General features: G+C 41.3%; 2 protein-coding genes across 2 annotated transcripts; both read left to right on the forward strand.

The window, feature by feature from the left end:
- The first annotated feature begins 2,807 nt into the window (after positions 1–2,807).
- Positions 2,808–6,359, forward strand: LOC118226608 (mast cell protease 1A-like). The gene is made up of 5 exons (XM_035416377.1): positions 2,808–2,943; positions 3,568–3,721; positions 4,174–4,309; positions 4,961–5,218; positions 6,050–6,359. The coding sequence occupies exons 1-5, from the start codon at positions 2,895–2,897 to the stop codon at positions 6,200–6,202; spliced, it is 750 nt and encodes a 249-aa protein (XP_035272268.1). The 5' UTR covers positions 2,808–2,894; the 3' UTR covers positions 6,203–6,359.
- A 228-nt stretch (positions 6,360–6,587) lies between these two features.
- On the forward strand, positions 6,588–10,881 carry LOC118225194. Its single transcript, XM_035413283.1, has 5 exons — positions 6,588–6,632; positions 6,671–7,158; positions 8,023–8,045; positions 9,844–9,947; positions 10,430–10,881. Exons 1-5 carry the CDS (start codon positions 6,588–6,590, stop codon positions 10,604–10,606), a joined length of 837 nt encoding a protein of 278 aa, XP_035269174.1. The 3' UTR covers positions 10,607–10,881.
- Positions 10,882–11,461: the final 580 nt, after the last annotated feature.

Here is an 11,461-nt window from a genome sequence, read left to right on the forward strand (position 1 = left end):
AGCAATGCTCTCCTTTCGCAGTTAGCCAGAAAGCGATGCACGCGAAAACAACATTTTGAATGAAAAATTACAGAGGTTCACAGAGCGTTCTGAAATGTGCCTCTATTTACCGCAACATTACGCAGTGTACTGTTGAACAGTGCAGTAAATACAGAGACATTTAAAAATGATGTTATAAATGTTGTGAATCACTGAAATTGTAAATACAGAAAAGCACGGCTTTTATATGCTACTTTCTGACATGTGTATTGTGTATAGGCTATTCTGTGCCCTCCAAGGTTAGTCACACCCCTTACAAATATGAGCAAAGAGTAATTTATAAAGTGAACAATATAGGTCATGCTTGATACTGCTTGCTCTAAAAACTTGGAAAATAATAGTTTATTATACTTACACAAAAATGGACTAAGAAATGGTTAACTGACCACAAAATTATTGTTTTGTAATGGCTGTCTCTGTCTCCAGACTTGCAGCCAATCAAAATATCAATATACATATATATAATTTTTAAAAACTTATTTTAAATATTTGACACCCACATATATTTTCATTCAAATATTTTGTTTCACAACTGTGCGCTTGTCTGTTGACCAGTTTATTTCACAAGATCTGACCAAGATTTCACTTGTGTGAAGTTGTGACACCATCAAGTCTGAAAGTGTGAGTGAATGAGTGAGTGAGATGTATGGGTGAGCATTAGTAAGCCATAGTCCATACTATGTTAATTCAAAACAAACATTTACATTTTAAAGGGAGGTGTTCTTTTTAACTGTAGCATGTTGTACAACCAGTAAGAACGGGAAGCTATTCTTCCCACTTTCACTCATAGTTCGGCTGAGAAACAGCAATGTGGCTTGTGAACTAAGCTCTGTAGGTGGGGAGAGGAAGTAGCGAGCAGTTAGCAAGGGAGAAACAAAAAGAATGGTAGCCATAGAACATTAAACAGAACACTCTGTTTAGAATGTTCTATTGCCTTAAATATTCTATTGGCATCGTGTGAGTACAGGTTTACATTAAATGAGGTTAACTGATCACTGTTAGACAGGATGCAGGGACAATAAAGAGGGGGAGGAGGAGAAGAAGAACAACAAATTTCAAACCCTCAGTGCTGCATAAGTACCATGCTCTACTATGGTGTAACTTGGTGGATGCACATATTACCACCCCAATAGCACAGCAAATGCAAACCTCTTCTCAACAGATTGTAACTATGTACAATAGGGATATAAATGCTGAGGAGTCAGATGTCAGGGTCATTTTTATCAGGATGATATGTACAATGTACAAAGAAGAAAGTCTGCAAATATGTAAAATTGATAACTGAGTTTACGGCGTCTTCTGTATTACAAAATATATATTCCAAAAACAGAACCGTGTTTGTATAATATACAGTGCTTTACAAAAGTATAGTAATGGCAGACTGAAATTTCTTATTTTTGCAATACAGTGCCATGAAAAAGTATTTGCCCCCTTCCTGATGTCCTCTATTATCTCATATTTGTCACACTGAATAGTCTCAGATCTTTGGACAAAAATGTAATATTAGACAAAGGGAAACTGAGTAAACACGAAACACATTTGTAAAATTATTATTTTATGGTATGATAATTAGATTCAGCTGATTGAACACGACCAAGCATCATGCAGCCCACCCCCATTGAAACTAAACCTCACTCATACTGAACTTTGCCATCAGATCAAAGTAGTCACCACAAAGTTTCTAGAAACACACTATGCCACTATCAAAGGAAATACCAGAAGACCAAATATATCAGTCTGGAAAGGGTTACAAAGCCATTGCTGAGGCTCAGGGACTCTGTTATCTTAAAATTGGAGAACACTTGGAACAGCAGCAAGACAATGATCCAAAATACAAAAGCAAGTCCACATCTGCATGGCTGAGTAGCATATTATTTACGCATATTGTTCAAAGAAACTGAAGAATTAAGGAACTCTTAAGGTTTAAGTACTTGAGCATGTATTCAACTGTGATTGCTTTGTGCATAAGGTTTTTTAAATCATGTAACTGAAAATTTTAACAACAAATTATATATATATACACACTCACTGGCCACTTCATTAGGTGACAGGAGTGGCCGAGTGTTTATTTGAGTTACTGTTGCCTTTCTGTCAGCTCAAACCAGTCAGGCCATTCTCCTCTGACCTCTGCCATCAACAAGGCATTTTCGCCCAGAGAACTGATGCTCACTGGATATTTTCTCTTTTTTGGACCATTCTCTGTAAACCCTAGAGACGGTTGTGCGTGAAAATCCCAGTAGATCAGCAGTTTCTGAAATACCCAAACCAGCCAGTCTGGCACCAACAACCATGCCAAGTTCAAAGTCACTTAAATCACCTTTCTTCCCCATTCTGATGCTTGGTTTGAACTTCAGAAGATCATCTTGACCACGTCCACATGTTTAAATGCATTGAGTTGCTGCCACGTGAATGGCTGATTAGATATTTGCGTTAACGGGTGCAGTTTTCAGTTGAACAGGTGTACCTAATGAAGTGGCCAGTAAGTGTATATATATTCTCTTGAAGGAATTCACTGCTGGAATAACAGTACAATACAATTATATGTATTGTATTATCTCTATTGTATTAGAGATTGTTCTGCTGTGCATTGGAGCATTTAACTTGTTCAGTACTTATGCAAAAAATAAAGTAAAAATAACTTACATTATGATGCTATTGAAATGCACTGATGTTAAGACTGCCAGTTCAGGCTGAGAAAATATTGACAGTGCCTGGTCTGCTGAAACACCTTGTCTGTTTGTGGTCTAGGAGATTTCACAAGTTAGCTATTACTTCCTTTTTTGCAATGACTTTAGAAATCACTCCAATGTATTTAAATTCACTTGCATCCCGACATTGGACAATACAGCCTGACCATGACTTTCTTACTCTGTGTGTGTGTGGCACTGTACATTGTGCAAAGTGGTAAGTCAGATACCTTTTCTAAAATGCTCAATTTATATGCGTTGAATTACCACAGCACTGCAGTCTGAATGCTGCAGATCAGAAAAAGCAGAAGAATCACTTATAACATTTTGGAAAAGCAGGTGACGACCAACCAGCCTGCAGTAGAGAAATGTACTTTTCAACTCTATATCAAATGGAATTTCATAAGACGGCAGTAGATAATGCAGAATTTATTTTTTATGCAACGAAACAACTGTGAACACAAATACTGGCAAATAGTTATCAGTTGACTGAATTCAATATTTCAATATTGTTCGCCAAATCTTTCTGTGGAATCAGCTGTGAGTGGAGGTGTGTTTCTCCTTGTATCTCTATCCAACACTTACATTCCACTCGTATCATTATCTTGATGTTGTAGCTCATTGTCATTCCTCCTAGTTTGACTTACCATAACTTTCTGACCTAGCCTATGCTTACTGTGTGAACCAGACTGGCTATGAATAACTGTATGAGTATTGCACCTTATCGGACCTGTGTTTTGTAGTTGTTCCAATGACCTTCGGTATGCACTTACTATACCGTACGTCTGTTTTGGTCTGCCAAATAAATGCAATGTAATGTTCCCCTTGCCACTACCCCAAGGAGCTGAAGAGGACAGACTGGGTATCGTTGGGGGTACTGAAGCGAAGCCCCATTCCCGCCCTTACATGGTTTCTCTGCAGGAGGGCAAGCGACATCTATGTGGAGGAATTCTGGTCAGTGAAGATTTTGTGCTCACCGCTGCCCATTGTAATGGGTGAGTTCTCATTACATCGCCTCTAAAGCCAATGACCCAAGTGTTCCGCCAATAACAGATCATGCACACACACACACACACACACACTGGACGGGGAAAAAATAAATTGCTATATTTAAACGTGGATACGTAACACCAAGAAATACAGTTGTTAACATTTACATATGTGTTCTGTGAACAAAAAAATAACATCTTTTTACACCTTTTTTTCTGTTAAGATGTTAGGCTAATGCACTTGAAAATCAAATGTAAAAGTTGTCATAAACTATCCGAGCCAGGGTTAGCTGGATAAACAGTTGAGTAGCCTATCATCACTTTTCACCTGGCTGTTTTTTTCTTTCAGGCAAAGGAAAGTAAAGTAAAATGAACACCATCAATACCATCAAGATCATTCAGGAAGTCCTGCAAATGCAGCTAAATCCAACCACTCTTCTTTTTGTTTTTTTTTTTAGTTTCAGGCGATACAGAATAGTCCTGGGTGCTCATTCACTACATTCACCAGAATCAACTCAACAGGTACTGGGGGTCAGCCGCTTCTACCCACACCCAAAATACAACAAGGAAAACAATGACCTCATGCTACTCAAGGTATGGAAACCCAAAGCAGATCCAAATGTTACATTTCGTGTGGTGAAATTTTATTTCATTTTTTTCTTACTGGAAGCAGTAATTATGTTGTGCATATTTTATTCTGATATAGGAAGCTATGCCACAGTGTCCTTGAGAACAGGCTATATTCACCATAGGGAATAGTTCCAAATGAAAATAAGATAAAAACTTGATTTTTAAAGAATAATCAGGTAATATACATACAAATCTTATAAAACTGACTGACATGCTGGTCACCAGTCGGCACCCTGAGCCGACCAGAGGAGGATGGGTTTCCCCCTTGAGCCTGGTTCCTGCCAAGGTTTCTTCCCATCTGCCACAGAGAGTTTTTCCTTGCCACTGTTGCCTTAGGCTTGCTCCTGTGGGGGTTTAGGCCAGGGTTGTCTGTAAAGCGTATTGTGACAACTGCTGTAAAATACGCTATACAAATAAAATTTGATTTTGATTTGAAACAGCCTCTGGAGGCATAGCATCATCACAGAAGTGTCTCTGGAGTGTCTCTTGCTTTAGACTGGGAACCCTGAATGTCCCTATCCCGGCCATTGCAAAGTCGAATACAAAATGAGCACTGTAGAACCCTGTTAAGTGTGAGCCCCCCCCCCCCCCCCCCCCCCCCATCGTTTCTGTCAGTTGGACAGGAAGGTGAACCTGACGAGCTCCGTCCAGGCGATCCCTTTGCTGAAGCGGCGCCCGCCGTCGGGCAAGGTCTGCAGCACAGCAGGCTGGGGGGACGTGGGTGACAACAGCACCCTCCCCGACAAACTGCAAGAGGTGAACACCACCGTCCTGGGACAGCCCGACTGCGCTCAGCGGTGGAGAGGCGGAGTTCGGATTACCCAAAGCATGGTGTGTGCAACGGGCCAGAGGCAGTTTCAAGGCTTCTGTTCGGTATGTAACCAGCAGGCTAAAACGACGTTCCTTTCAAGACGCAAGATGTTCCTTTCATTGATTTAAGGACACGAGAGCAAGCTACGATCTGCAGTGAATGAGCAGTCTGACCAAAGTTTCAAAAAATAAAAGTATGAAAGCACTGCATGATACAGGAAGTCTTACATACGCTATCTGTGAACGGGGAAATGGTGCGATCAAATTCAACTTTCAATTTTTCACGCCTTAAACTGTGACAGAAAGTGAGCTGACAAAGAGCATTATCACTTTTTATTCAAATGTGTGTGTGTGTGTGTGTGTGCACGTGTGTGTGTGTGGGTGTGTGTGTGCACGCACATGTGTGTGTGTGCCTGTGTGTGAGTGTGTGACAGTGTCTGTGTGTGACTGTATGTGTGTGTGCCTGTGTGTGAGTGTGTGTTAGTGCCTGTGTATGTGTGCCTGTGTGTGAGTGTGTGTTAGTGCCTGTGTGTGTGTGTGCATGTGTGTGTGTTTGTGCGTATGTGTGTGTGTTTTGTCTGTGGCGTGTGTGTGTGCTTCCATACTCTTAAATATCTGGATTGTAACATTCTGTGCACTGCAGGGGGACTCTGGGGGTGTGTGTGTATGTGTGTGTGTTTCTATACTCTTAAATATCTGGATCGTACCATTCTGTGCACTGCAGGGGGACTCTGGGTGTGTGTGTGTGTGTGTGTGTGTGTGTGTGTGTGTGTGCTTCCATACTCTTAAATATCTGGATCATACCATTCTGTGCACTGCAGGGGGACTCCGGGGGTGTGTGTGTGTGCTTCCATAGTCTTAAATATCTGGATTGTTCCATTCTGTGCACTGCAGGGGGACTCCGGGGGCCCGCTGGTGTGCGATGGAAAGGCAGCCGGCACCGTCTCCTTCTCAGGACAGCGATGTGGAGATAACAGAACCCCGGATGTTTATATGCTTATTCCCCGCTACATAAAATGGATCAAAAGCATTCTTAAACGTGGATAACTTCCTTACTTTTCATAATTTGTGTTGTTTAAAAAATGCAGTTTTATTTTGCTTCTTAAAACCTTGTACTTTGTACTTTGCGCAATCCCATGAAACAATAATGGTGATTTGTGTGTGAAGACACAATTGCTTTTAATAAAACTGATCCAACTCACCATTTCATTGTGGTTTAATATTACTGAAATTAAAATGTAATAGTTGTATAAATAAGGTCGGTGTAATCTAACAAAAACACTAGACTTTATTTTATTTAAAGCCAGCTGTATTCTTCTAAGCAACAGCTGAATCTCTGTCTGGTGCATTCCTCCTTTTCTAGCAGGGTTCTTTGAGAAATCTTTCACTGAATGTGGAACTAAACTGGTTACACTCTCTCCTGCGTTGCGAAATGGGCATTGTAGTTGTATTGTGCCACGCCGACAGCAACGTGGAGGCACAGTAGGCGGTTGATCCATGTGCTTTTAAAAGCAGCACAAAAAGACGTGTGAGGACTCTGATTGGCTCTGTTTCTGGAGTAGCTCACTCGTGTGCCGGGCGAGGACTCTGATTGGCTCTGTTTCTGACTCGTGTGCCAGGCGAGGACTCCGATTGGCTCTGTTCCTGGAGCAGCGCAAGACTGCAGTTCAGAAGAGCAAAGAAGTGCAGTGGATCCCCCTGCCTGAGAAAGATTTTTTAAAAATAGAGCCCAAAACGCTCTGCAGTGTGGCAGGATGGGGATACACCGAAACGAATGGGCACGTAAGCTCACGCCTTCTGGAAGTCAACATGAGTGTCGTGGACAAAGCGGTGTGCCAAAATAAGTGGATCGGCATATCCAAGATGATGTGTGTCGGGGGAAGTGTTGACAACAGAGGATTCTGTAAGGTATACTTTGTCATTTTTCTAGTTTCCATTAAAATAATTGCGTTGCGCTATCGGAAGCGACTCCTGCCAAATGGATACGCTGGAAAAGATGCATAGCCCGGTCTCGAAAGCAGAGACGATTGGGGATTGCGTTTTTGAGTTTCGCTTAATTCGCTGACATAAGGGCGAGGGCAGGCATCGAAGCAATAAGGTTCGAAGAATTATTTCTCAATACGTCACTATTTAAATATTATTCAACAGGCACCGTTAAATAATATTTAAATATTTCACTTGAGAATATGGGCACAGTGGGCTGCTTTAAAAAAATTCTACTGCGTTCCGGAAGGTAGCCGAAAGCATTCACGCCAGGGATTCTTTAGCAGTGAGAGCATCTAGCGTTGACTCTGATGGTGAGAAACTCAACAATAAGCATGCCATTAACCTGTGCCCGCATATGTTGGAACGTTTCCGCTTTTAGCGAAAGACTTGCGATATTCGTGAAACCAGCCCCTCTGTGAGACGTCCCCGCAATCAAATATATTCGGTGTTGTCAATTTAGCGACTTTTAGAGGAGGCCATATAGCTACTTTCCATAGAAAATAGTTGGCAACACTGTGTATATTATGCGTTTACCGCTAGACTCAGAGCTCAGCAGAATTTAAATAAGGTTGATGACATTACCCGGCCAGAATCTGCCGAATGAGTCGAGGGAGGCTGTTTAAGTAGACCGCCCTGTTAAGTGAATGTACTGTGATAGGCGAACATCACTCAGCTGAGCCATCAGCTGATTCAGCCGGAGCGCTTGACTCTCGTGCCCTGCCAGAACTACGCGATGCTCCATATCTCAAAGTTCTTGCCTTGGATCAAGAAGTACATCAAAAACTTTCCTTAGTCTTATTACATTTTCATGACCCCTCACTTATGTAGGCAGGGTAGGGGTGTGGAGGTGGGCAGTGCCCGTGTCTTCGTCTCTCTGGGAGTTTAATAGTGAAAGGCCATGCCAGTAGACACAGGATGGAGAATGTGTTGGTCTGTTATCAGAAGAGCTATACCACCAAGTCAGTCTTATTAATGACATATTCACTGTTTTTTTTTTTTTCATCAGCCAGAAGTTTTCTTATTTTAAAATAGTTTCAGTATTTCCATAATTTGAGAGGTGTTTCAAATTTTTAATTTTAAACATAATTCAGTCTTGTAGGTGTTAGGTCATATGCGACCATACACAACCATAATGTATGCCTGGACACTGACCATGTGCTTATCTTTATAATAAAGCAGGTTCCACTTACAAATTATATTACTGCTTGCATGGAAGAGATCTACCAAGCATTGTTTATTTGTCAATTTTGTAAAATTATGCACATATTGATTAATAAATTAAACATGATGCTGCATTTCATTATGTTCTGTTGGTTTGTTGGGGAGGAGATGTGGGGGGAAGGGGGCGTAGTGATATTCTGTATTTTGTTTTTTATGGTTCCAGAAAAGTTTGTGGCTAAGACAAAGAGCAGAAGCTAATCACGTACAGCCAGTGGTGTAGGTTTCGTTTGAACATTGGGGGGGGGGGGGGGGGGGGGGGGGGTCTGGGGGTCCTCCCCCAGGAAATATTGAGCGTGAAACACTTCATTTCATGGTGAATTTTTATGCACCAATTTGTGCCTTTTCTGCATCAATTTATGGTGGAAATGTAAAGGAAAACACTAAATTCAGGGGGACAAATGCACATGTTCTAAATATTGAGGGGGAGCTAACGTTAAAAAGAGATATCGATAGCTAAAACAAACTTGTAATTTTACAAGACGTGCCCATAACACTGAAACATGGGGAGTCACGTTAATTCCCTCCTTAGCAACCGAGTACAACTATCGGCAGGTAGTTTTCTAAGTTAAGTGAACATCACATTCAGACAGTGTACCGACAGCTATTAACTAGCTAGCTACTTATCATACTATCAGATATCATAGTTCATTCATTGACAACTAGCTAGGTAACAATGACGTTAGCTGGCATATTGATAGGTAACGTTACAAATATAAGATTATCGTTACCGTTCTTTCCAACCGCTGTGAGTCACTGACTTCTGCTGACGTTGTCATAAAAGTTTTCCCGACCGTGAAAACTGCCTGGTTTGTTTACATTTTGGACAGATGCTAGTGGGTAAATCTATCGCTGTTTCCAACTTTGGACACAAGCAAATTCGGAAGCGCTATCCTAAAATTTCTTCTTACCATTTTTATTTCTATAAGGGTTATGGGAAGTGAAGTCCATAGTATGATCGGCTTGAGCATTCACCTCTAATTGTCGACTACATATCCCATTTGTGCTTTCGTAAGCTCAAACTTTTCGTGGCCATGGGGTTATAAACCACTGCTACTGTGTGAAGAGGGGAGTCAATAATTCAAAGCAGTCATTTCATGGTGAAGTAGGCCCCCAGCCTCCCCCACCCCGAGTAGGCCTTCCACATCAGACCACATCATAACCAGAGTAGGGCAGAGTAGAGTAAAGCTTTAATGTCCCCGAGGGGTAATTTGGCTTGCAAACAGCAGTCAATAGAGCGGAAAAACATGGTGAGCTGCTGGTTTTGTGCAAGGTGCACGAAGCACTAAAGTCACACCACACTGAAGGAAGACACGGGTGTTCAGATGAAACGAACGATTAGCGTTAACCGCTGACCTGTGTGCCGGGTGAGGACTGAGAAAGACGAAGACACAGAGCCCGATACGCTCTGCGGTGTGGCAGGATGGGGGGGCCATCAAATCGAATGGGGACGGAAGCTCACGCCTCCTGGAGGTCAATGTGAGTGTTGTGGCCCGAGCAGAGTGCCAAGAAACGGTGGAGGAATGAAGACATCACGCCCAGGATGATGTGTGCAGGGGGAAATGCCGACAAAAGAGGATTCTGCCAGGTATGTTTTGTCATTTTTCAATTTTTCATCAAATAAATATTCATGCATTAGATTCACCCTCTTTATTTGTATTATGTCAGAAATACCTATATGTGCCTTAAAGAATAAAAATTCCATGTTTGTACTGCCCTTGGGGTGAACCAATAGGCTCCTAATTAGATTGTTGTGTTAAGGGAATTTCATCATTTGTTCCCTTAAATTTATTAAAACAGTGCAGGTTTGGCTTCTGATCATTGATGCACGAATTCTACAATATGGCTAGTTTTTGTGCCCATATGCAACACTTTCTCCAATTAAGAGCATATTGATTCACCTCAGCCTTAAGAAGTAATCTACTTACTCAGTCTACTTTACGGAGTAATCTGCTACCATCGTTTGCAAATATAAAGAACAGACATGAAGTGAGGTTTGCTGGAATAGTGAGTCGTAATCTTGAAGTGTTTTCCCACAATTCCTTAAATCCTGAAAACTGTTTCTTGCAGGGAGACTCAGGGGGTCCCCTGGTGTGCAGTGGACTAGCAGTGGGAATCGTTTCCTTCAACTATAATTATAACTGCACCTACCCAAGTCTGCCCAACGTTTATACTCAGATCTCAAAGTTCTTGCCCTGGGTTAAGAAGTACATCAACAACACTTCTTTGTCTTTCTTGAAACGTTAATGGCCTCACTCTTGTGTAGACAATTACCTCCCTGGTAGCTGAATGGTGAAAATGTCCTGGGACACAGGCTGGTGAAATCCCAGGTATCTTATAATGTGCTTCACCATGCACTTATCTTTACAGCTAAAATTAAGCTAATTCCATTTCAAATATCGATACTGCATGTTTAGATGTGATCTGCTGAGTTTTGTTTATTAGTCAATTCTGCATTTCCCCCATGCAAACGCTGTGGTTCTGGCATTACATTAGCTTCATTAAAATGCATGCAAATATGATTTTCTGTGTTGTTGTGTATGTTCTGTTCTCCTTTAATCCGTACTTACATATGTCACTTATTTATGTAAACATTCAGAGAATTCACAGCATTAAAGAATATCATACATGAGGTGAGAAAATTGAACACACTGCTCTTGATGTGGTGAGGGTTTGACGTGAAGAGAAGTTTTCAAAGGAAACAGCTCAACGTTTTGGTCCACTGCTTGAAATCATGTGATCAAAGTGTTAGGTATTATGGGCTATGTTCAAACAAGAGGATGTGCAAAATTTAAGCGCTCATCATTTTATTCTATGATGTACAGTGACCACTTATTGTCCCGAAATACAATTGTTTGGCAGATGTTTGAAATGTTCATTTTTCTGCACAAAACACATTAATACTCAGAAGATGCACATACGGAACCCTCCACCCAACTCGATCCAGAATTAATTCCTGGATACATCACTGCCTAATCTTACGATTTCACAAAAGATTTTTTTTTAAATACCCAAGGAAGAAAATACATGGAAATCCATTGTAGTATGATCATTTCAGAATGGCAAACAGACGCCTGCTTCTGGCTGTTCAGGGTCTCAAAC

The sequence above is a fragment of the Anguilla anguilla genome, chromosome 4 (assembly GCF_013347855.1).
Source record: "Anguilla anguilla isolate fAngAng1 chromosome 4, fAngAng1.pri, whole genome shotgun sequence".
In the NCBI taxonomy this organism is placed as follows: Eukaryota; Metazoa; Chordata; class Actinopteri; order Anguilliformes; family Anguillidae; genus Anguilla; species Anguilla anguilla.

Excerpts from the sequence above, each read along its gene's own strand:
- LOC118226608 (XM_035416377.1), top strand. The coding sequence starts at position 2,895 with ATGACTTTCTTACTCTGTGTGTGTGTGGCACTGTACATTGTGCAAAGT. Across the intron at positions 3,722-4,173 it reads ACCGCTGCCCATTGTAATGG|TTTCAGGCGATACAGAATAG; the intron begins GTGAGTTCTCAT and ends TTTTTTTTTTAG. Across the intron at positions 4,310-4,960 it reads ATGACCTCATGCTACTCAAG|TTGGACAGGAAGGTGAACCT; the intron begins GTATGGAAACCC and ends CGTTTCTGTCAG.
- LOC118225194 (XM_035413283.1), top strand. The coding sequence starts at position 6,588 with ATGGGCATTGTAGTTGTATTGTGCCACGCCGACAGCAACGTGGAG. Across the intron at positions 6,633-6,670 it reads ACGCCGACAGCAACGTGGAG|CACAAAAAGACGTGTGAGGA; the intron begins GCACAGTAGGCG and ends TTTTAAAAGCAG. Across the intron at positions 9,948-10,429 it reads ACAAAAGAGGATTCTGCCAG|GGAGACTCAGGGGGTCCCCT; the intron begins GTATGTTTTGTC and ends TGTTTCTTGCAG.